Here is a 27,394-nt window from a genome sequence, read left to right on the forward strand (position 1 = left end):
CGATGTAAAGGACTACAACTCCAATGATGCTACTAGAAAATGTTAAAAGTTTTAATTAAGTATTATTATTGATATGATTTTGTGATGATGAGTTTTTAAGTAATGTTTTGTGAAATTTGCACGCCCGTCAAGGCGAAAACATTGTACATATAAATTTGTTTGTCATGTTTTGTAACCACATGTTTTGAGCAAATAAACGATGATTGATTGATTGATTAATTTTAAGATTCTCTGTACTTCATACTATTTAAATACATATACCTAAGCATTTAATAGCTTTGTTATGTAGATAATTATCAGAAGCCCGTAGAGTGGTGGTAAAATAATAAACTACAATAGCTCAACGGTAAGAGCGGTCGGACTCATCTCCGAGGGGGGTGGTTCGATCCCCGCCCCGTTGGACTATAATCGTATCCACTCCTAATACAGTCTTTCCCAACTAGTTGAAGGGGAATGGGAATATTGGTCATATTAAAAAAATATGACAAAAATTCTTTAAAAAAAAAAAAAACAAAAATATAGCCCATGTTACTCCCTGATAATGTAGCTTTCTATTTGTAAAAGAATTTTTCAAATTCTTCAAATATTGTTCGAGTTTATTCGTTACGTACAAAGATACAAATCTATTTAAACCCACTTCAGCATAGTTATCACTAAACGTCCGGAAATGAAAGCTTCCAATAAATTTGATAATTTCAATAATTAAGTAATTGAATCAACTAATTAATTATGCAAATATGTATCTGCGTAACTGTTCCACGCCTGCAATAAACCAGTTATTTATTACATAGGTACGTAGTGTTCCTGCGATGTGTAAACGCCCTAAACCGGAAGTTTCAAATTGTATTGACACTGGGCGATCAATCGTTTATTATTTAATTTCACGTATCATTCTCATCATCATCCATAATCATCATTATCAGCCGATGGACGTCCACTGCTGAACCTAGGTCTCTTGCATGGACTTTCAAACACAACGGTCTTAAGCCGCTAGCATCCAGCGGCTCCCTGCAACCCGCTTGATATCCTCGGTTCACCAAGTGGGGAGTCGACCAACACTGCGCTTTCCGGTGCGGGGTCGCGAGCATCTTGGGACTCCACCGTCCATCGACGTTTCAAACTAAGTGGCCTGCCCACTGCTAGTTCAGCTTTGCGACTAACTAAACTATGTCAGTGACTTTGGTTCTTCTGCGGATCTCCTCATTCTCGATCACACAGAGAAAATCCAAGCCTTATGGGGGTGTTATTAGAATTTGAGCCATCTAATAAGGCCCACAGCTAGAAGGCTCAAAGTCACTCAGAGGGTGATGAAATGAGTTATGCTTGGAATTTTTCTGCGTGATCGAATCGAAGTTATGAGCCTTCTAATAAGGTCCATAGCTATAGATGCAGCGGCATAACGGAGCAACGAGCTTTCTATATTGGTTCCTCAGCGACACTCCATGAGGCTATCGTCGATCTGGGCGACCTGCTCGCTTCTGGAGCGAGCTCGGCTGAATAGAACGTATCCAGCGGGGATCCACACCGATGGACCCGCACGCCAAGTGCGGAAACGGCCCAGAAGGAAGAAGAAGAAGGCCCATAGGCTAGTGACTAAGTTTGGTCCGTAGGTCATCATCTGTGATGGTTTACTGCATACATCGATCGGTTTATCGGCTGGGTAGCTTATCTACTGTATGCTTTGCTGTGATCAGTACTCACCACCAGCTCGGCGAACTTGGCGTCCAGCTCATCCTGCGGCGGCATGGGGTGTGTGGGGGTGACTGCCTGCAGCGCCAGCCCGCCGCCGCCTTCACCCACCACGCAGTAGGTGATCTCGGGGGGCTCGTCATTCTGAGGACAAGAGAGTTTGCTTTGAGTACCTAATCATATGCCACTAAGTATTTTAGTAAGAGGCGTGATAGCCCAGTGGATATGACCTCTGCCTTCGATTCCGGAGGGTGTGGGTTCGAATCCGGTCCGGGACATGCACCTCCAACTTTTCAGTTGTGTGCATTTTAAGAAATTAAATATGTCTCAAACGGTGATGGAACAACATCGTGAGGAAACCTGCATACCAGAGATTTTTCTTAATTCTTTGCGGGTTAAGTCTACCAATCCGCACTAGGCCAGCGAGGTGGACTTGACCTAACCCCTCTCACTCTGAGAGGAGACTCGAGCTCAGCACTGAGCCGAATATTGGTTGATATTGATAATGATGATGTAACACATGCCACTATCTATCATAGTAATACTTATCTACGTCATAGTTATAAGGATGCGTACCTATAAGGAACACATTTTCTATTTACAAGAGAAATATTATTTACCCTGAAAATATTATTATCAGTACACACATTCCTTGAACAGAGTTATGGGAAATACTCCCCAGTACATGTATTTAAACCGTCAAACAGATCAAGAATGAAACTTATACATTCATATTATGGCACTACCAATTGCCCCACGGTTCACCCAACCAGTTCCCGTGCCTGTGGGAATACGGGATAAAATTTACCCTTTGACACTCACAATTAACTGTGGCTTTCTATTGGTGCAACAACTTCCAAAATCGGTTCCGAAATCCTAAAATTATCCCCAATCGCATGAGCTCACAAACTCTTACCTCTTTATGATATTACAGATGTATGTCACATTTAATTGTGAAACCCTCTTTTCACCCTCTTTGTATGGGTATAACATGAAACATGAGCTGTGATAGCCCTGTGGATATGTCCTCTGCCTCCGATTCCGGAGGGTGTGGGTTCGAATCCGGTCCGGGGCATGCACCTCCAACTTTTCAGTTGTGTGCATTTAAAAAAAAAAAAAAAATGTAATATCACGTGTCTCAATCGGTGAAGGAAAACATCGTGAGGAAACCTGCATACCAGAGAATTATCTTAATTCTCTGCGTGTGTGAAGTCTGCCAATCCGCATTGGGCCAGCGTGGTGGACTATTGGCCTAACCCCTCTCATTCTGAGAGGAGACTCGAGCTCAGCAGTGAGCCGAATATGGGTTGATGACGTAACATGAAACACGAAAAGAAAGGAAGAATAAAGTTGTATCGAAAAGTTTCACTCCTTAGTTAGCAGCATGTCCATGTCCTTAGATATACTTTTCATTGAACTTAATGTGAACAGTTAAGAATATAAAAATATTATCGCTTCGCATATGTCACCGAAAGGTTTAATGATTGGAAAAATGGATAAAAAAGTAAGCTAATTGGCGGTAAGTCGCACCTTGGTTCACACCCAGACATAATAAAAATGTCACGTAAAGAAACATTCTTGTTTTTACACATATTAATACATTGTACTCTACATCACGCGGCACGCCTGATGGTAAGTGATGATGCAGCCTATGGTGGAACGTCTAGAAGATTCTATTTTGAAAATAAACATGTAAGAGATAGCGAAAACGGAAGCTGCTATGGGATTCCATGTCTTCTCAACGATAGTGCGAAAATAAGTCAACACAAGTTAGCCCACTTCCATCTTAGACTGCATCGTCACTTACCATCAGGTGAGATTGTAGGCAAGGGCTAACTTGTAAAGAATAAAAAAAAAGTTTTATTAAAGAAATCAAATAATTAAACAAAACTGATGAGGAGATGTACAAGTACCTATAGCCTAATAGATTAAAGCTTCGATATTCAGACGCGAAGATTGGGGTTTGAACCTGGGCATACACATATTACTTTTCGGAGTTTTAAGATTATAACTCCGTAAAGTAATGAATTAAAAAGAGCAATTTCACTCACAATGACCATGCAGCAGCAATGAAATTAAAAACACTTAAACATGAAAAATAACATAAAATTGAAAATTTGGAAAAACTCCCGATGGTCATGAAGTTATTAATTACACTCTTCAAGTCAAGATCAAGTCATCAATATTCATTCAATCATATTATGCATTCTTTCAGTTTTTATATCTGCAAATATACTCGAGTGGGATTTCATTTGAGATCCCACTGGAGTATATATTTGCAGATATTCGGTTGTTCTTCCCCAATTTCACCCCTCACATCTTTTAAACGGCTCAACTGATTTTCATCAAATATGTCTAAGAACACTCGCCCGTAAGTGACCTTTAATACAAAAAAAGACTCCTTTTGCGTCGGGGGGTTTAACAAAATAGAAATATTCTTTCTAAATACATGATATAGGAAAGTGTTTCCACCGTTAAACCGGTCCCAGTTCCACCTTGTGACCCGAAGATTACTTCGTAAGTCCACGTAAAAAGCGACAACGTCTTGATAAAATAATTAAATGATAATTAATTTCCAATTTGGGCACTGATCACCGCTGCATAGGTGTGTTAAGGGCCGGATACACCCACGATGACTTTATAAACGTATTATTACCAGGGTCACTGACCTTTGTAATGTTGAAAAGGCTTTTCAAAATCAAATTCCGTTTATTCAGTGAGAACAATATGTAATTTTGAGTCGTCATTATTATGTTATTAATATTTATATTATTGTTTATAGACGCCCGCCTGCGACGTTATTTTTATTTTTTTATTCTTTACAAGTTAGCCCTTGACTACAATCTCACCTGATGGTAAGTGATGATGCAGTCAAAGATGGAAGTCATCAGTCATTAGGATGGACATCGTACCGGAACGCTAAATCGCTTGGCGGTACGTCTTTGCCGGTATGGTGGTAACTAGCCACGGCCGAAGCCTCCCACCAGCCAAAAATGATTATGAATGTTATGTATACTTATTTGACTATTTGTATTTACGAACATTCCTTTATACCGAGAAAACTATTCATACGATTTTGATGAATAAGGTCAATCGATTCATTATTATGGGCCCGTAACATTATAACTAAATAAAAAAATAGGAGTCGATTTTCCTAGTAAACCCCAAATTCAACTTTAAATTTCATACCTTTCTCCTTTTGGCGCGGGTATCAAATAGTTTATTAAACTTTTTAAATTATAAATTATTTTGGGACCTTTAACATTTTTAGTCCATACTTACAGTCTGATACCTATAGTAATACCTAAGTATTTAGCTGAAAGCTTTTTTCTTTAAGGTACTGTTACACTTGCTCTAAAATAGCATGCTAAAAACGTGCCAATAAGTATGCTCCATACGAGCATGCTTATCATCAGTTTACATTTGCTAGCAATAAGCATGATATTTTTAAGTATGCTCCTGAATAAGCATGCTCAAAGCAAACATTCCAATTACACATGCTATTTTCTATATATCGCTGTCTGTCTATAGTGTCGTGTTAGACAGGAAGAGCTTAAGGTGAAGAGAAAATAGAATAGCATTGCTGATCGACTAGCATACTCACGGCCAGTTTCTTCATGTAAAGCTAAAGTAACAGTGAAAGTAGTAAGTAGTAAAGAAGACTTTATTTTTCAGTGAATAAGAGCGTCACTTGATTTATGACTGTTACTTGCGATGAAGAAACTGGCCGTTAATAAGCAAACCTGTTCAGACGCGCTAAAAGCACGCCCCCTTCGAAGAAGCACGCTCATAAATGCACGACTGTTGATTCTTGAGCAAGCTCGAAATAAGCATGCTCATTATTAGCAATGTTGCACACATGCTAATAAGTAGCAACTGCTCAAAAGTAGCATGCTTTCGTGCTTTAAATGAGCATGTTTAACAGTAGCTTTATTTTAAAGTTCCGAGCCTTTACACCCGCGCTGTGGCTGTCAGTTGTTTCCTTATTGGTGCACTGTGTGTATTTCCCTTAAAGGAAGACATTCAATGTTATCAACAAGTATAATTCTTTTTTGCAATTTTGCAATTTAAATTGTATCCCTTTCACCGCATCTCGAGAGTTAAGACCACGGACCTATAATATTATCTACGTATAATCTACTAGCCGTCGCCGTGCGGTTTCACCCGCACAGTTCCCGTTAACGAGATAATCCGGGTATAAAATAAAGCCTATGACACTCACAATTAACGTAGCTTTCTAGTGTAACACTTGTAAAATGTAGCAACTCTCGCAATCAGTTATTCTACCGCAAAAAGTTGTGAGATCCACGTAATACCAAGTCGATTACTTTATTCTGTCTATAATTAAGGGATCTTCTGTTTCAAATTATTACGTAAGTAGCTAACCTAACAACATCTTATAGTGAACATATCAATATTAAAAATCTTTTATATTTTAAATAAAAAGATAGACTTGGCCATCGCATGAATACACAATATACTCGTATTAATATTATTTTTATATTCAATAACATTGCTTTCCATAATGCATGATTATAGTCAAGCGCCAAGTCTATAGATTATAGAACATAAATAAATAGGGCCAAATATATATGCTACCAACCACGTTAACAAACGAAAAAACGAATAAACAAACCAATCATAGGTCTTCAAAAAATGTCATAGTATGGTCGACGATCTTTGCTTGTCCCGTTAATAAAAGATGAATTAAAAATGTCGTAAAACTAAATTGCCAGTGCCCTGTGGTTAGGGTAGGCCAGGGGCGGGGATAAGCATTCCCTTTTATCGATACGCAGATTCTTTATAATGAGTAAAGTCTATTACAGTAAAAGTTATTACGCCTTAAACTGTTTTCCAATGTGAGGCGCACATTGTCATATTTACTTACTGGAGCGATAACGTGCACTCGACATGCACGGGAGAAGCAATAAGGTATTACTTCTGATAAAAACCTGTCGGAGATTATAATACAATCATTAGTAATGAGTTGAGTTTGATGACCCTGACGTATTTTTTTTTTTATTCTTTACAAGTTAAGTGACGAAGGTGTATTGTATGTGTTTGTGTGTGCGAGTGTACCTAATGTGTTAAAATATGATATACTAGCGGACGCCCGCGACTTCATCCGCCTTTTTTTTATTATTAACAAGTCAACTACAATCTCACCTGATGGTAAGTGATGATGTAGTCTAAGATGAAAGCGGGCTAACTTGTTCGGAGGAGGATGAAAATCCACACACCTTTCGGTTTCTACATGACATCGTACCGGAACGCTGAATCGCTTGGCGGTACGTCTTTGTCGATAGGGTGGTAACTAGCCACGGCCGAAGCCTCCCACCAGCGAAAAGTCTTTAGACCTCCTTAATCCGGCCCTGTCGCAAAATCCGTTTTTAGCGGGCGTCTACTATCTATAAACTACCTCCCTGCTAAATTTCATTTTTGTACTTCAAACGGTATTCGAGATTTCGTGATGAATGACCTTTGGTATTTATATATTCCCATTGCTTGGATTCGTTGATTTTTCGCGGAGAAAAGCAAAATTAATCAACTACGCTATGTTCATAGTGAATTTCCGCCAAATAACGTTTTTTTTTTTTAAATATGTATATTTGCCATGACCTTTGTAAACATGCCCAACAATCAAACTTATGATGAACCTCTGATCATTCAGAATTGGGTCCACCGTATACCGTCGAACTATCGAGGTTTTCAAAAATAGAATCTATTATTTTTTTTCTTATTTTACAACAGAATCCATATAATTCAAGCAAATACAAATACCATCACCATTATTAGCCCATTATAGGGCAGACTTCCCTCCTTATATGATGGGATTCCATATCCCCTCATATAAGGTTAAGCTAATTTCCACCACGCTGCTTCAATGCGGGTTGGAGGGCAGGCAAATACATTAACCAGAGTAACATGACAGTGTGTTACAATACAATAAAGCTTAACGATATATTATAACACTAATAATTAGAACAATGGAATATTTTAATGCATGTTAATAGCATATCAAACATTACTAGTTGATACTTAACATGTATTAATGTATCATTGTCAGTTTGTTTTAACTGTTTTCCTCTCCGATAATACAAGGACAAAATATCTATATACCTATTTACCTACTGTGTCTATTTTAAATGCCCAAAGTGAAGTGGCAATGGACAGGCCACATAGTTCGAAGAGCCGATGGACATTGGGCTTCCAAGGTGTTGGAATGGCGACCCCGCACCGGAATGCGCAGTGTTGATCGACCCTCCACTAGGTGGAGCCCCTGGATTTCAGTGGCTCGAGACCGTTGTGCTTGGAAGTCCATGCAAGAGGCTCATGTCCAGCAGTAGACGTCTATCGGCTAAGGTAAAGTAACGTAAAGCCCAAAACAGTGGAAGGTCTTCCTCTTTATTGGAGAGGAGACTTGGAACTTAAACAAACCATGTTGCTATAAAAGGTTTTTTTTTTTTTAAATATATTTAAACAATAGACACATCACTACTTAGCCCCAAAGTAAGCGTATAAGCCTGTTTTATGGGTACTGATATACCTATTATATATTTATAAATACTTATTTACTACACAAATACAGCCAGACACTGGAAAACATCCATGCTCATCACACAAATATTTTCCAGTTGTGGGAATCGAACCCACGGCTGTGGATGCAGAAAGCAGGGCCAAGTAAAGGCTCAATATAAAAATATCAATAATAATTAAAACTAAAAATAACATTAAAATCCCCAAAAGATAAAAGAACTCCTCGTTAACATAATTAATGTCAACCCTGTTATTTAAATATGCACCACTCGACTGTTGATATACAATTTACAAAGATATGCATCCCTTACGGAATATCCTCACTTGGGAACTATAAAATCGAGGAGGAGAAGAGGAGAGGAATCGAGAGGAGGAGCGAGGTGGAAGAGGACCACGCTGATCCAATATGAGTTGGTAGGCTTATGTTGCTAACGTATTTTGTCTATTTACGGTAAACTACAAAACGGACTTCATGCAATTATCACGAAGAGATAGAGTGATTCATGAGAAATGTTTCAGTATATAATCTGTCAAGTTTTTTCGTAAAATCATCGAAATATGATGTTAATTTTTGTGTCGGAAAAAGTCAAGCCTCCTTGGTGTTTCTATCAAAAATACTGCCTAATGCCCTTTACGTACTCGTATAACAAAACCATACATAGTGAAGTGTTCGTCTTTTATAGATTTACTAAAATGTCTGCGATTATTCTACAAAACGGTAATGTAAAATGAAAGTCGCGGACATGCCCTATAGTTAAAGATGTACAACAATTTTATGGTACAGTACGATCTTGACAGCGTATTCCGGAAATTAAATAAAGAGAAATATCTGTGGCTTTTCGATATCAATGATCGCGAGGCGTCTGATATTTTGGTCGGTGACTTCACCGAGGATGTCCCGGGCGGGAATGAATTTATTTATGACTTCGGGCCAGTTCATTATTGTCAACTTTAACATTTATGATGTGCCGTTTATGATCAAAATAAAATATTATTCATATATAAAAAAAACATGTTCTTCATCCGAGCAAACCCTTTAAATTGTACATAATATAACAACAAAGAACTCACGCTAGTCTTGATAGAACATTTCCTCTTCAAAGACGCGATGTGTTTGCTTTTTCTCTTCACCGTAAACATTTTCACTTATAGGGAACACCGTTCACTAGTCCTTTACATTTAAAAGAGTCATCACAAGATCACCATACATTGCAATAATTACGTTTTCACGGATAAAAGTAGCCTATGTGTTAATCCAGAGTTAAATAATAAATTGGTAGCCGATTGGTAGCTTGGTATGGGCTGGACTTAAAATTTACGTAAACTTTGTATACCTACAATCATTATATTTTATGGAGGCAATGTCTTTTGTAGACGCTTTATTATCAAAGAGAAACGTGCGATCAGAGCATTTTGTCGACTCTGTTTGATCTTATTCAGAGTAGAGAGATAAAATGTAACTTTCGTTACTCGCATATAATATAGCTTTACAATGGTGTTAGAATTGTTTAAATCGGGTCAATCGATTAGGCGTGAAACCATGAGAAACAAACATACATTATTAAAATATTAACGCGTCTAAATCGGTCCATCCGTTTAGGAGCTACGATGCTACAAACACACTCACAACAAACGTAACGATTACAGAAAACGTCACTTTCCACACTGTGGAACGTCACAAACGCGAGGGAACACGGCGCTAACTGTAGTGTAGTGACGTTCGCTCCTCGGCAATATATCACAATTATGTCGCGACTCGTGTCTGTCCGTACCATAGAATATTAATTAACAAGGCAATAGACATGGCGTGGGATCACAACAATCTTAAAACTAAATGAAATGTTATTGAAATTTCTTTTTTGTATACTTTTACGACCAGTATTTAATTATTGAATGCCAGAAATGACCGACGAATATACATCTGCCGGGTCATGACATTACAGTATTCAGATACAATGTTTTGTGGTATTACCAATTCTTCGCACGTGGTAGCATTAGAACGTACTTATTCTCAACAATTGTAGTTTTGTAGTTACAGTGTTTTGTCATGACACGGCAGATATCGTGAGTGTTATTCATGTTAAATGATTATGAAACACAGCAACTCACGTCATATAAGGTCATTATTCACCAGCTCATGACTAAGGGCCCCGTATGGGTGGAAACTAGTCGGGCATACTTCGACCTAATATCACGTGAGTTTTAGCCGTGTTTCATAAATCAATTAACTTAAATACTTCATTGCTATTTTAAAAACGACTTTAATAACGCAATTTCACATCAAGTGGTATAGTTATTTAACCGTCATAACTTCAATTAACGTTCTTAAAAATGCATAAACTATAAAATAGATGAACGGAAAAAAAATAAATCACTGCTATCTATTTAATATAATGCACAGCGAGATGCATAATTTTAATACTCATAATTTTACAGGTCGGCGTCGACTAGTCTACAGTTTGATGTGGATGCCATTTCTATTGCTCAGTTATTATGTTTCCTATGGTCCGTACACCGCGGTAATCACTTCCTTAACCGCGTAGTGAGCTACTGTCTCGCTCTAATTATATTATCAATTAAATGCTCGTTAAACAATTATTGTTTGAGTTGTAGAATGTTTTGACAGACACGACGTGACCTATTGTTGCTACTGTGATTGATGGATTGACTTACATCAATACTAGCGGACGCCCGCGACTTCATTGCATAAATGTCTGTATAATAGCGTGAAATATATAGCGTAAAATACCGTACGAACCTACCCCTTCCCTTGAATCCGACCCCTTTACCATTGAGCTACTGAAGCTTCAAGTCTATAGAAATAAATATACTTACGTCTTACACTACTTAGCCATAATCCCTTCTTAGCAAAAACCTCTACTATCTTTAGACTACCTCCCTGCCAAATTTCACCTTTGTACGCGAAGCGGTTTTTGAGATTTCGCATTTATATATTAAAATATTTATAAACTACATATATAAATTCTTACGTAATGTAAAAATACACCCAGTGGAAAACCCCCATGCTCATCACAGAAATATTTTCCAGTTATGTCTGGAATCGAACCCACAGCCGTCTACAAGTCTAGTGTCTAAGTCATAGTCTGAAACAGAGCCGAATACACGACCAGTAACACAGCCATTAATATGCCCCTAATTGGCATTTACACGGCATCATAAGCCTCCGCGGCCTAGAGGCCTAGGGTTAAAGGGTTATCACCCTACCTGTATAAGGCCTTACATTGGCTACAGATTACGGCCACGACCTCCCAGTTCAACACCTAATAGACCTGTTTTCGAAACTTACCCAGTTATTATATACTAGCTATGCCTGGCGGATTCAACCACGTAGTCCCCGTATCCTTGGGAATACGGGAATAAAATATAGCCTATGACACTCACTAATAACGTGGCTTTCTATTGGTAAAATAATTTTGAAAATCGGTTCATTAGATCCAGAAATTACCACCTACATACACTCACCTCTTTACCTCATTAGTTAGTAATATATTATGTAATTAATACATATGTTAATTTTAATATTATATTTACGTATATATTATATTATATTTATTTAATTATTTATATATATATATATATATAATTACATATAATGTATTGCACCTTCCCGCTCTTTCTTCGCACGTTCTCTCGTCAGGGGTTACCTGGTAGAGATTACTTTTAGTAATAAGGCCGCCTTTGCATGCTAAGTTTAATTTATCTTTTTATTGTTTTAATTTATAATTGTATTTTTGTGTGCAATAAAGTATTTCTTCATCTTCTCATTATAACATTAGTTTAGATAACGACTTGATTGTTCTATTTTCGAAATACGGGATGGCTTTAGATGTATCTTTTAGTTGATTACAAACGAAATGATAATTTATAAACATGTTGCTGTTTTGCTGACTTGCCTCACACACAAAATGTAAGTGTCCACATATCCGCATCGTACGTATCGGATGCATAGCAAACGGATCGTAAAACTTATTATTTGTTTAGGAAGTCTTATAAGTGCCTCCACTGATCCGCATCGTACGGGTCGCATGAATCTACCGTAAAATTAAAAATCCGTTTGATGCGATGCGATTGTAATGCGGTTTTCATGACGAAATAGAGTTCTTCAAGACGAAAGTTTAATCGTATAATTTAACATTGTTTTCCGCGAAATAAACTCACGTCTGGTAAGTTAACATTAAAAACACGATAATTGAAAAAAAACAAAAAATCGCAAGCGATCCACCGCTACTAATGAAATGAAGACCTTTTCCTTTGTTGGCTTTTGTAAGATATCTTTACACGACTTATAAATATCGTCGGTAGGCATTTATGAATATGAATAAGCATTCAATTACCATGTTATTGTACCGAACAAAGGCTCTTTCTTAATGATAACAATATTGCATTGATACTCGCTACATAATGTCAGTCATCTTTGAAAAACAAATTCTTTTTACAACGCGTAACCTTTGAACAAGAGCCGTGATAGCCCAGTGGATATGAGCTCTGCCTCCGATTTCGGAGGGTGTGGGTTCGAATCCGATCCGAGGCATGCACCTCCAACTTTTCAGTTGTGTGCATTTTAAGAAATTAAATATCACGTGTCTCAATCGGTGAAGGAAAACATCGTGAGGAAACCTGCATACCAGAGAATTTCTTAATTCTCTGCGTGTGTGAAGTCTGCCAATCCGCGTTGGGCCAGCGTGGTGAACTATTGGCCTAACCCCTCTCATTCTGAGAGGAGACTCGAGCTTAGCAGTGAGCCGAATATGGGTTGATAAGGAACGACGAACCTTTGAATAACTCCTATACAATATCGCTATGATAAGTAGCGGCATGCTATCTATATGCCAGGGTAACACTGTCATAACTAAAAATTCGAAATCTATTGCTACATAACAGATCAGGCCCTGAGAAGTATTGAGAGTGCATAATTCGACGACTGCATTCTGTTTAGTTTTGAACTCAGAAAAGCATGCAGATTACGATTCTGCATGTTGCCAGGAGGTCTGTTGGCCCATTATTTTGTTATGCCTTTGGTATCGAGTATAAAAACTGAATAAATGATTTGCACATCAGTTTTATTGCTTGTTTTATTTAGAATATCAAACTTTTTATCATGACATTACATTCACATTAATTGCTAATCTATTAAAAACACAGAAAAGTTAAAAACAAGTTTTTTTAAAAGGATATCATTCCGAAACTACTGGATAAATTCAACTGAAACTTGGCACTATTCGAGTTTATACCACATAGATGCTTCATGTTTCGAAAATAAAAATCACTAAAATAAGCCGATATGTATAAAGCGACAAATGGTCAACCAATCAATAGTCAACCCTATTGATCGATTTTACATCCTCACCGTGTAACACAGGCTATATTATATCCCCATAATAAAGCCTATATCTATAAGTACGGGAACTACGCAGGGGAAACCGCGGGCCTTCTGCTAGTCCACGTTCATTATTCAGATTATGTTGTCTAACACGGTTCAAAGGACCTGACGACTATTGACGTGTGTAATTGAAACTAGTCACCGCCCACGGCTTCCTTTGCGTAGGCCGTAGGACTTATTGGGTCAGACTTAATGAATGCTCATCGACATGTAAATAGCCCTTGAATTTGGGCATAGATTAACTTGGATAACCACTGTTTTGCTTAAATACGTCTATGCATTAGTATCAAACGCCGATTAGATCTTAACACTAATGTTATTGACCTGTGATAGCCCAGTGGATGTGATCTTTGCCTATGATTCAGGAGGGTGTGGGTTCGAATCCGGTCCAGGGCATGCACCTCCAACTTTTAAGTTGTGTGCATTTTTAGAAATTAAATATCACGTGTCTCATACGGTGAAGGAAAACATCGTGAGGAAACCTGCATACCTACCAGAGAATTTTCCTAATTCTCTGGTATCGTGTGTGAAGTCTGCCAATCCACATTGGGCCACTGTGGTGGACTATTGGCCTAACCCCTCTCATTCTAAAAGGAGACTCGAGCTCAGCAGTGAGCCGAATATGGGTTGATAACGATCGAACTAATATTATAAATAGCAAATTTGTTTGTTTGCTTGTTATGAAACTACTGGACGGATTTGAAAAATTCTTTCACCAATATATAGCTACATTATCACTGAGTAACATAGGGTATATTTTATGCTGTAAATAACTACACGGGTGAACCGCAGGGTTCTGTTAGTATTTATTATAAAACTATGTGTAGCCAGTGTAAGTTAATAGTGGACGTCACAAAATAAGTATGGATTTATGTTTAGACTGAGTAAAACAAACAAAATGACTTTAAAACGTGTCATATATCATTATATACATTATATATTTATGTATATATAGTTTATACACTTCCTGAACACACAACTCGATATTGTAGACAATATTTAGGTAATTATATGTACAAAAAACTTTCGTTGTTTAATAACTAAATGAAATTAAGACGATTATATGGCTACCACCGATTCGGAAGGCAGGAACTGCTGAGAAGAGCCGGCAAAAAAACTTAACATGTCAAATTGGACTGTTTCGAAAGTGACAAAGGTAATTATCGTTAAAGACAGTGACCCGTGCACGGAAGTGAGTTAACGGAAAACAGCCGTGACCTCCCAAGGCGCATGACAAGATACTTGATCTTCGTTACTTCCAATTAAGGACAACGACATCATTGCAATGCAGGGCTGCCAACCTTCTGTTGGCATTCGCTAACTCAGTGCGTTCAGATGACAGTCACCGAGCCTATCACATTGCAACTCAATTGGCTGGCATCAAAAAATATTTTTCTCCGACAAGTGCGGAAATGCCATTCAGAAGTAGCTGTGTAAAGGTGCTGTTACACATGCTCTAAAATAGCATGCTAAAAACGTGCTATTAAGTATGCTCCATACGAGCATGCTTATCATCAGTTTACATTTGCAAGCAATCAGCATGCTATTTTTAAGTATGCTCCTGAAGGAGCATGCTCAAAGCAAACATTCCAATTACACATGCTAATTTGTATCTATCGCTCTCTGTTTATAGTATCGTGTTAGACAGGGAGAGATGAAGGTAAAGGGAATACAGAATAGCAATGCAGATCGACTAGCATACTCAATAAGCAAACCTGTTCAGACGCGCTAAAAGCACGCCGCCTTCCACCCGCGCAGCAATTAGCATGCTCATAAATCGCACGACTGTTGATTCTTGAGCAAGCTCGAAATAAGCATGCTCATTATTAGCAACGTTGCGATACACATGCTAATAAGTAGCAACTGCTCAATAGTAGCATGCTTTCGAGCTTGAAATGAACATGTGTAACAGTAGCTTAAATGTGAACTTGAGCGGAACGAAATTGCCAAGTTTTCAACACCAACATAAGCAAGTTTCCAGCACCTACGCGACGGTGCCTGTCTATCGATCTTTTACCGAATATAGTTTCGGAGATTGGGCACAGGAACTTTTTAATCTATTCCCTCCAAGAATGAAGCCTTAGAATTTACACTGATAATTTCCAAAAAGAACGGTCAAGGATAAAATAGTGTAGGAAATAGTAGTCTGAGACAGATATGACATCAGATGGCGCGACTAGTTTCCGTAAAGAGTGGGGAGTTAGAGAGAGGTAGCAATCGGTTGACGGGAACGACTTGTGATATAAGGCGCCACATTTCTTGTTGTATGGTTTTTATGGGTTGCTTGGGATAGGCGGGGGGAGTGACTTGAGTGGAAAAGGGCAGTGTTTGTTAACAGTCAAAGTATCCTTTAACTCTACACACAACGTTCATAAGTGCGTGACTCCACTCAAGGACATTCTCTGCCGTTCTAGGGTCTTATTTTGGTTACAGTTTAATTTGGTAATTAAGTTGTCCTGACAAATATTGTGAATCGATATCGGTTTTCTTATTTTTGTAATCCACTTCTGAGTCTGCTAAAATAGTAATAATTTTACTTACAGTTTATCTACAGTTTACCTACAATATTCAGTAGAATTAACCGGCCGTATTTAGCGAGACGGCGTGTCAATCAAGCAACTCTAGAGCACGAAATAATAGGTACCACTCTCTAGCATTACCTATTCCAAAAGCACTAACTAGATAAGAAAACCCATAAATAACCACTTGTCTGAAACTCTCTCAGACCTACTTGATAGATGGAGCCGATATAAACATACGGCTTCGAATGAGCCGCTTGTTTGGGATTGGAAAGCCGACGGCGTCGATCGACGGGCCAGATAGGTATTTATTAGTATTGATAGCTGAATGATAGCCTGATAGCCCGAGAACGGCTAATGATAGTAGGGGTATGCTCTTTGGTAGGTACACTTGTTAATGATTGAGCATAGGACCTTTGTTATACCAGAGTAAAGTTATGTTATACCGATTGGAAATTAAAACCTGGTTCTAAAGTAAGAAAATTGGACAAATTGGTGCAGGCAGTAAGTATCCTATCTTTAACATACGAATATTTTTTTTTCTGTACTGAATTTTTTCATTTTTTCGCAATCGTAAAGTAGAATGTAACACGCGGGGCTAAGCCCTTAATAACTTGGTTTCTATTTAACTTCCTATTTAAAAATACCTCTTACCTTAATTAATATAAAACCTACCTACTAACCTGAATGAATACGTTTAAAAAATAAATCCTGGAATCATTGGATTCGTTTCCTTTATTAACGTTTGTTCCAATCAAATAAGACGTATACTTCTCCAAGTTAAAGTATACGTTTAATTTGTAGAGCTTACTGTGCAGTCCGAGACACTCAATCAAAAAGAATCAAAAGTATTTTAAAATTAATTAAACGAAGGTTTATCTCAGTTGTTTGACAGTCCTTTATTTAATTTCGGCTTCAAAAAAGGAATTCGAGCAAAATTGAATAACGCTTGGATCGTTATCCTAAAAATACCCTTTTAGTAATTTATTGTATTTTATTGCTCAATAAATTTTATAAGACATATTTTATAATGCAGATTAGAAGATTAAATTTTGTTGACTTATTTTTTTTTTTAATTTAAATATATCAACATTAATAAATTAAGTGGAATAGGTACCTTTGCCTTTTCCAATAAAAAACAAAAAGATCGCAAATAAAAATCTGCTAGATATATTAAGGAGATTAAGGAGTTTACGAGGTATGGCAAATCTATAAATTAAAAATCTGATTTAGATACGATTGTAAGTAGTTTTTTATTAAAGAGCAGGCATAGAAACATACTCGTAATAGACTTACAGGTTGATCTTTATTGTAGTCGGTTAATAAAATAGAAGAGACATTAATAAATGCTTACAAAATGAGCTACAATGAGCTCATAGCACCATTATACACGTGTTTTACAAAAACGCCTTTAGATCATTATACAAAGTAATAACATCTTTATAAGAAGTAGAACATCTGAGAGGAGACATTAACGATGAAAGTAATATAATTATAGTACCTACTATAAACCTGATATTTACAACTGAAATATTTTTACAACAAAACTACGCTTAGTCTTAATTATTTCTATGTCATTATATTTTTTTTATTTCGCTAATGGCAATTGCAAGAACACCCCCATATTAACGCATCTGTATAAAATTATTAATATTATTAATAACTTCAAATTCTGTACAAAACAATATATTTTTAAAGAAAGCTCATTCCGTTTTTCCTGTTAATATCATTCCTGTTAGTATAACAATAAAAAACTGTTACATTGAAATTAAAACCATAATTTTTACTATCTACTTGTAAGAGCAATTCATTTTGTGACTGAATGAATGATGAATGATAGAATGAATGATAGTTTATTCATGAAGATATGTGTGAACAAGGACCACGTGGTCTAGAGTTTTGTCAGTAGAGAACACTTCTCGTAACATCGCTCCTCGTTTTGTATTGTAATTTGTAACATCTCGCGAACAAGCACACGCAATGTAACAATCGTTGGACACGCACGAGATATCTCGCCGATAACTGACCGTTTAAAATACCTCGCCAAATAACTCTATAGCAACTTATTAATTGTCGGCAAACTTAAAACGTGAAAGAAATGGAATTAATTTGAGACTAGCGAACTACCAACGATGTAGTTCCCGGTCCCGTGGGAATACGGAGATAAATTATAGCCTATTTACTAGTTGATAACGTAGATATCCATTAGTAAAATAATTTAGTATTTTAGGTGTGAAAGCGTCCTAAACTCTAATTGTCCAACTCTATACTACAGCCTTTCCTGATGTGTACTGTTTACCAACAAACAAATTAAAATGAGGGTATAAATCACTAGTCATTTCACACCTAATATTATTATTATAAGTAACTTGTTCTTATATTAATGAAAATAAATTTGATTAATAAGCTTAGAACAATTAGACATGGTTAATGAATTTTTTATATCATTTTATAAACAAACCATAATTTAAAATAAATAAGTTATGAAATGACTTGCATTTTCTACCTTAATCTTATAATTTCTTTGTTGGTTAACAGTACTCATCAAGAATGGCTGAAGTATAGGTGTTACTGAGGAAACCTAATAACCAATTTTTTTCTTATACAGCCAGAAACTAGGACTCGAACCCAAAGCAACTCTAGAGCCGCAGCCTAAAGTGTCAACAATTGAACCAGTAAGACAGTTATTAATGGATTGTTTAGGACCCTTGTAACTTTAATTTTAAGTTTGCGAATTAATTTAGGTATCACAAGAACGATTTTGGTTTTTTTTATAATGATATAATAAAAAAAAATCAAAACAAATCACGACGATTCAAAATTAACAAAACTTCTTACTGAATAAAAATACATTTTTATTTGATTTAATACCCAAGAATACTTACTATTTTCACAACCTAAGTAATTATTTAGTACCTAGACATCCTCTCATTAACAAGTAGCCTGGTGAAAGTGGCACGAGAATCGAACCTGCGACCCGATGTAACCCGATATCCGTTAGGCTATACGATATCCTAGACGTCATATTATACGTTCCGCAATAACACACCTTGAGATAATCTACATAATATTATATCTCTAATACATATATTCTTCACCTCAAATGCCTCTACGGTCCAGTGGTTAACTTTTCTGGCTTCGGATTACAAAGTCTTGGGTTCGACTCCCGCGTCGGGCTACGATATACTGAGCTTTTCTTTGTTATAAGAAATTTTTAGGATACATTCTCAGCCCGGAGCTATTGACCACATAATTATGTTGAAGGTCAGTAATGGGTAATTTTTGGAACTACCAGTCGAATTTTAAAAAATATTTTGTATGTGATGAAGAGTGAGTGAGTTTCCGTTAAAAGGGGTTAATAGATGGGGAAACTTTGTATGAAAGTGTGTTTATTTAATACGAATGATAGTGGTCAAAGTTAACTGTTTTCTTAGACATGATTGATGAGAATCGGTTGAGCTGTTTAAAAGTTGTGGGGGGTGAAATTGGGGAAGAATAACTGAATGTCTGCAAATATACTCGTGTGGGGTCTCAAATAAAAGCTCACTCATAGAAAATATTGATGGCTTGGTTGAGAGTGTATTTAATAATTTCATGACCATCGGTGGTTTTCCAAAATTTTCAATATTATTATGTTATTATCCCAATATTCCCACAGAAACGAGATTAAAGCGCAGGTGTTTATAGTCACGGGACACTACTAAATAATACAATACCAACTGTAATTATAATATAAAAATGAATCGCAAAATGCGTTGGTAAGCGCATAACTCAACAACGCCTGGACCAATTTGGCCAATTGTTTTTTTAAAATGTTCGTTGTAGTTCTAGGATGGTTATTACGGCGAGAAAAATTGCTGGAGAAACCATAAAAATAGCCCTTTTTGTCTTTTTCCCATACAAATGTTTTCTAACTTAAACGTAGTTAATTTGAGCTTTATTGTTATTGTATAAAGTTCATTTTAATAATAATTATAAAACGGGGTAGGGTAGGGGTAGGGTACGGGAAGGGTACGGTAGGGGTAGTTAAAAGTTTACATCGAGTTTAACGCGGACGAAGTCGCGGGCGTCCGCTAGTATTTTAGTAAAACTGGATAATTGGACATCATGGTCAATCAATCGATAGATAGCCGCAAAGAAACATGGCGAAATGCCACAACAAATGGCGAACTGGCGCAACACAAAACCGATTTATGGCTAATAACATTTAAATAAAGCTCGACTGACAGCCGTCTCTAAATCGTACACCGAGTTGGGGCATGCATTCAAATCGATTTACTATCGATTTAGCGATGGATATATAAAGGATATGTTACTCTAAATTTTCGTAGCAAGTATGGTAAGCTAAAAACGTGATAGAGATTGCAGAGGTCATATGTTTTTTTGATTGGGCTATCACGCCCAATGGATATCGATTTGGAGGGCGTAGTTTCGAATCCGGTTTGGAGCATGCACCTCTAACTTTCCAGTCGTTTGCAATTTTAGAAATAAAATATCACGCGTCTCAAACGGTGAAGGAAAAGCATGTAGAGGAAAATGCAGGTTTCCTCACGATCCTTTTCCTACCTACCTGTAAATTTTCCTAATTCTCGACGTGTGTGAAGTGTGCGTCGCCGCACGCCCAGCGCACGAGGATCCAACTGTAGCATGTATCTCACCTGCAGGCAGGGGCACATGGGCCAGCGGCGGCGCAGCGCGTGCGGCATCTTCTTGCGCGGCGGCTCGGGCTCCGCGGGCGCGTCGCCGCACGCCCAGCGCACGAGGATCCAACTGTAGCATGTATCTCACCTGCAGGCAGGGGCACATGGGCCAGCGGCGGCGCAGCGCGTGCGGCATCTTCTTGCGCGGCGGCTCGGGCTCCGCGGGCGCGTCGCCGCACGCCCAGCGCACGAGGCGCGCGCGCGCCGCCTCCGCCGCCTCCACGCCGCGCGACCACGACGGCAGGCCCTGCGAACAACGGGACTACTGTTAGCATTGGTACGAACAAAGCTTTTGACTAGAGGTTGCACTAGAAACATTTATCATCATAATCATTGACAAAAGTCATTTTTTATTAATACAATATCATTGGCATATTATTGTATTGACAACGAAGATATGCCAGCACGCCATCTTTTTAAAATCCCACTACAGGGCCAGACCTCATTCCTTATACTCCTATATCAGGGCGAGTACGTAAAACTACATTTGATTGCAATTGAATATGAAAAAGTGATTCAAAAGCTTCCAATATTCAATCTACACATACTAACAGGGTAATTTGTAAATTAATAAACAAATAAAAATATATTACTTTAGTACGTGAAACTTTAGCATGTTTAAAAATTTAGTCTTTATTAACAACCTATTAAATATACATCAAAATCAAGTGAGAAATGTCATCTACCTACTGTATGATATCCACGAAGGATTGTCAGTAGGCACCGAATGACATTAGTTACATAAAATCTCAATTTCGTATATGTTAACTAACATACGTCATAGTTAGTGTCAACTAACATACGTCATAGTGAATTAGCTTGCAAGGCAGATCCCTGATAGCATAAAACTTCTAGATGTATTTTCCACTACGAGTGTATATTGCAAATATTCAATCGGGTGTGAAAAAAATTCACAAGTGTATTTGGTAAATGTACCTAGGCTTTCTGAGTTCGACTTCATCACTTCTTACACAAAATATTCGATGTTTTATACTGTTACTATGCTAATTAAAATACATATTGCAATCGAATGCGTGTTCCAAATTGATTCTATCTATTTTATTATCTATCTATCTCTATCTATTAACAACGTGTTACTATATGATTGTAAATATTGGGTAAGTATATCTCGAAAACGAATTTACATTTTAAGTATAATTTTACAGTTTTATTTTAAAATTTTCTTAAAAATAAGAAAAATTATCACCCAAATAAGTTTCCGGAAACAAGTGTGTGATTTTTGCGTTATTACGAACTCAAACATCCAGTGGCGTAGCGTGCCTTGATGGGGCCCTGTGTCAAAGTTAGCTTTTGGGTAAGGGCCCCAAATGGAAAGTAAATTCCTCACATGTCCAAAGGCAGTTTTTTCCGGAAAGCACCAGATTCAGTGTGATTTTGGATAAAATTTGACTAATTTTTTCATTAACATGTAAGGGGTCCTGTAGTCCGGGGACCCCGTACCATTGATACGGCTGATAAAACATATCACGCAGAGGAAAAGTGGAAACGAATTTACTTTCTTTCGACTTAATCGGTTAAAAGGAAGTGTTGTGCGTAACGCGAATAACTCCATGTTAAACGGCGTTATTAGAGCGAAATTTATGTTGGCAATTTAGAATTTCTCCAATGTGATTTCATTGCACAAGTAGATTTATTTTGGACACATCACACGTAGAAACGAAAGCATAGAAAATTTGGTACTAATGGGAAATGGAAGGAAAATGTAGAGGAAAAACCAGACCTGTATCACTCAAACAGCCAGATACCCAACACGATGGATGAACACTGTAGTCTGTATCGATACTGAAGAAGAAGGAGAAAGAGAAATAAAGTAAAAGAATACGAGTATAACAGTATTGTATTGAATAGCTTTAAGTTTAAAATACAAATACGTGTATGGTCTGTCATCCAATGAACGGACTTCCCGGAATACATTGCCATTTTTTTCTTTATCGTGTTGAGTAAGTGCCGATGGCTCCATGTGGGACCACTACGACGTCACCGGGGGCTTTGGGCGAGCGCAGAAGCATCGCCTGATGAAACCCGAAGGCTGAAATAAAGATATGGGACGGAACGACTCTCTAAGGGCGTCTCCTATGAGACTCGGACCTCGGCTTAGAGGGCCATTCGGCAGGGGGTAACCGTGACCTGAGTGAATCAGTCCGGACGCCCCCAAGATCGTGAGTTAGAAAACCCTCGTCTTCCCCGTCGAAGACGCTGTGTAGACATTGCCATAGTCTGTCGAAGGATAAGACCGGCCTTTGTATGGAGTGTCTCGAAAAAAAATTCAAGTTTAAATTTTATAATCAAAGAACATACGAGAGTCTTCTACAACAATATTTAAAAAATGCGCTTTATTATTGTAAATAGCAAATACATTATCATCATTATATGAACTTTATGTATTAAAGTGTTTTTCAGATATCATGGGTACGGCGACAGTTGCCTTACGATGTTCATAATACGTACTGTTATCGTGAATCGCGGCAAACTTTCAATAGTGAAACGAACCGTACCCATCCTATCTGAAAAACACTTTAGACGCATTTTTAAGACTAGTATGGTGAAACTATATTCATGGGCGTATATATGGCTATAAAACACTATAGACGCATTTTTAAGACTAGTATGGTGAAACTATATTCATGGGCGTACGTATATATGGCTATAAAACACTATAAACGCATTTTGAAGACTAGTATAATGAAACTATATTTATGGGCGTATATATGGCTATAAAACACTATAGACGCATTTTTAAGACTAGTATGGTGAAACTATATTCATGGGCGTACGTATATGGGTATGAGTATAAAACACTATAGACGCATTTTTAAGACTAGTATGGTGAAACTATATTCATAGGCGTACGTATATATGGCTATAAAACACTATGGACGCATTTTTAAGACTAGTATGGTGAAACTATATTCATGGGCGTACGTATATATGACTATAAAACGCTATAGACGCATTTTCAAGACTAGTATGGTGAAACTATATTCATGGGGCTTTGGAGTTCTAGACCCCCCTGCGGATTATTCATCTTACTACATATTTTACTGCGGAGACTAAGGTCAAGTAGGTAGGTACCTAATGTTTTTTTAAAAGTCAAGTCATCGACTGACACAAATTCTGTGTCCAATGAATTAACACATTATCTAAGTCAATTTGTAGAACATAAACACTCCATGTTAAGGCCAGCTGATTCAGCTCGACCTTTTTAAAGTAATGCATCATTCATTATGCATATCACCTCTTTGTATAATATCCGTGATTTAAAGTCTTTACGGAGGTGTTTAACATAATTATACAATTTAAAATAGGTGCCAAAATATGGTAATTGGACTGAGTTATACCTTCATCGTGTGTAAGCTAATGAATACCTTAATACTCGTGCTTAATGAATAATACATACATTCTCTAACTCATTTTATGATAAGTAATGATAGAGATAAATGGAAAGTGAAGGGCACTAGAGTATCAGGAACACAGTGAGGTAAAAAGCTTCACCTCAAATTTTCAATATCTTGATCATTTTGGCAGACAAAATTCAATTATATTGCAGAGTACTATTTACTATTTTAGTCTTATACAAAACCTACGTATAATATCAACTATAACCGCAAATATGATTAATAAGATCATTTTTTGCTGATTAACTTGGGATATGGTGAAAATATCATTATTAGCGACTCCTAATACTGATATATATGTGGCGTGATAGCCCACTGGATATGACCTTTGCTTCCGATTCCGGAGGGTGTGGGTTCATGCACCTCCAACTTTTCAGTTGTGTGCATTTTAAGAAATTAAATATCACGTGTCTCAATCGGTGAAGGAAAACATCGTGAGGAAACCTGCATACCAGAGAATTATCTTAATTCTTTGCGTGTGTAAAGTCTGCCAATCCGCATTGGGCCAGCGTGGTGGACTATTGGCCTAACCCCTCTCATTCTGAGAGGAGACTCGAGCTCAGCAGTAAGCCGAATTTGGGTTGATGACGACGAATACTGATATATTTTTGCAACCACAATTTATATTTTTTTCATACCCCACGAAGTAATGGTCTGCTATATGCGCTAATATCGACCTAGCATCATCAGGAACATCATTGTTCCTCCAACCAGTACCTACTGAGAAAAAACGAAAAAAATGCTTCAACCAAGGTCACCTGAAGCAGCTTGACCTTCGGATTCCAGCCCCAATTCCTCAATAACACGGCTCACCGCACTGGAGTGGTTTCGTCACACCAACCATTGTTGGCTTGAACTTTACTACGGCATTTAGATGCCGGAGATCGGAACAGATGATTACAGTGCTAGTATACCAGAAACGTTTCCACCTACAGTTTACTTGAAATGTGATTTTGGTGTGTGGAAATCTTGTGAATTGTGTAAAACAAGCTTGTTCCGTTGTCACATGTTAACGATGTTTCAAACACGATCTTAATCGATCCAACTGATAATTAATCGTTAAGTTAAATTTCACTCAATAGTTTTCAAGAATTAACTCATGTGGACTACCTTCGTGGGTAGGACTTATTTCTCCAAACGAACTCCGTTATATGCCGTACAGACTAGGTACTTTAGTATTTTAGTCAGCACAAAAAATTTGTTCGTACTCGATTAAAATACTAAAGTAGTGTAAACTAGGCCTTACAGAGAGCTTATCGGAAGAAAGACCTTCCTTATTTCTTACGAAAAGAGTTTCAATCCTCAATAGCTCAACGGTAAGAGCGGTCGGATTCATCACCGAGGGGTGGAGGTTCGATCCACGTCCCGTTGGTCTAGCTCACACTCCTAGCACAGTCTTTCCCGACTAGTTGGAGGAGAATGGGAATATTGGTCATATTTAAAAATATATGGTAAATATTCTTTTTAAAAAAATTGCAATGTTGCTGCGTTCAAGTCCGAAAAATAGGGTTGCCATTTTAGACGGGATAAAAAGTGGCCTATTTGTTAATCCAGAGTTAAGTTAATTAAGTAGGAAAGTTATAGGTACATATACCTATAGTAATATAAGTAGCATGCTAAGTTTAATTTATCTTTTTATTGTTTTAATTTACAATTGTATTTTTGTGTGCAATAAAGTATTTCTTCTTCTTCTTCTTCTAATATTAATATAATAAAGAGGTAAAGTTTGGGGTATTGTTTATTGCCGATTCATAAGTCAAGTACCAAGTCGAGATACCCCAATATATTTACAAACAATCTTTACCTTTTATAATATTAGCGTGACAGTGTGATTACATTTACAGGTAGATACTTTTCAGTGAAAAATGCAAAAAATAAATCGAATTTGGATCTATACTTTGCACCAGCTTCAACGACGACCTTACCTATATCAATGTACAGCATCACCTACTCATATGAATAGCACAACACGAGATGACAAGTGTTACAAAACCCAAAACAAGGCGAATCGAATCGAATCAAATCGAATCGAACGATCCAAGTCGATCACCTTTTCTCAGCTGACCGTGAACTATGAAACTGAAACTGTGTCAGGAAATATCTCGTAACAGACATTTTATTACTCATAAACCTTGCTTAAGCCTGAATCATACCCGTATATATCTCATATTTAGTACTAGACGCATGCAGTTACTTCCACTTAGAACTCTGTTTTCGGTCTTCAAAAAATTCAAGATATTGAAGAAAATTCAAACATATTCCATTGTTTAAGGGTTAAAATTTAAAAAAAAAAATATTCTACTGTGTAAGAAGAATTCCTTTGCTGCAAAACTCAAGTGTACGGCAGTTTTTTTCATTTAAGTAAAGAAAGGTTTTATGGAATCCGTAAAAATGGCGAACGAAATAATATAAATAACACTTTTCTGTTCTATAAAAACCACATATTAGCCAAAACAAATTTATAACATTTGAAATTTTGTTTCTTTGTAACGATCTAACTCAAAAATTTCTTGACCAAATTTAAAAATTCTTTCATCATTAATCAGCTTTCCCTTCTTCACCGAGTAAAATATGCTATATATTTTTACCGTATTTGCACGGGAACGGGAACGTAGCTACCACCCTAACGGCAAAGACGTACCGCCAAGCGATTTAGCGTTCCAGTACGGTAGTAAAAACCGATAGGGGTTGTAGATTTTCATCCTTCTATCAAGTTACTCCGTTTCCATCTGAGATCGCATCATCACTTACCATCAGTTTAGATTGTAGTCAAGGGCTAACTAGTAAAGAATAAAAAAAATTAACATACGCGAGCGAAGCCGGGGCAATAGCTACACATATATCACTTTCTCCGAACACGTGTGTATCTACTCATCTCCTATACAGACTAGCTACGTGACGTCCATTGCAAGGCCGACCCCGTGACACACTACCGCGGCCGTCCGTCGTTCACGGTCAAAAGAAAGTGGTCACTCGGATGTATTGTTCTTGCTATGGCGAAAATCGCACTTTCCACGCCCAATATGAAGACAACAATGAGCGTTTTATCGTCTAAACATTTTATATTGTTGATTGTATCAATTGTTATACACGTTTGCAGTCATTGAATTGTTTTCAAATTAGTCATTATTG

The 27,394-nt window shown here is 37.3% G+C and overlaps 1 protein-coding gene across 3 annotated transcripts in view; it reads right to left on the reverse strand.

Moving 5' to 3' along the window:
* Positions 1–20,962, reverse strand: part of LOC112057830 (disheveled-associated activator of morphogenesis 1) — a 58,300-nt gene extending 37,338 nt beyond the window's left edge. The window contains exons 1-2 of one of the 3 annotated variants that reach the window (XM_052886210.1): positions 20,805–20,962; positions 1,702–1,833 (exon numbers count right to left, since the gene is read on the reverse strand). In XM_052886210.1, the coding sequence (XP_052742170.1) occupies positions 1,702–1,833; positions 20,805–20,852 (180 nt within the window). In that variant the 5' untranslated portion in view covers positions 20,853–20,962. Of the gene's footprint in view, positions 1–1,701; positions 1,834–9,297; positions 9,461–20,804 lie in introns of those variants that run through there. The other 2 variants (XM_052886211.1, XM_052886209.1) reach the window with 2 other exon arrangements.
* Between the last annotated feature and the right edge of the window lie 6,432 nt (positions 20,963–27,394).

Source organism: Bicyclus anynana, chromosome 16, assembly GCF_947172395.1.
Source record: "Bicyclus anynana chromosome 16, ilBicAnyn1.1, whole genome shotgun sequence".
NCBI lineage: Eukaryota > Metazoa > Arthropoda > Insecta > Lepidoptera > Nymphalidae > Bicyclus > Bicyclus anynana.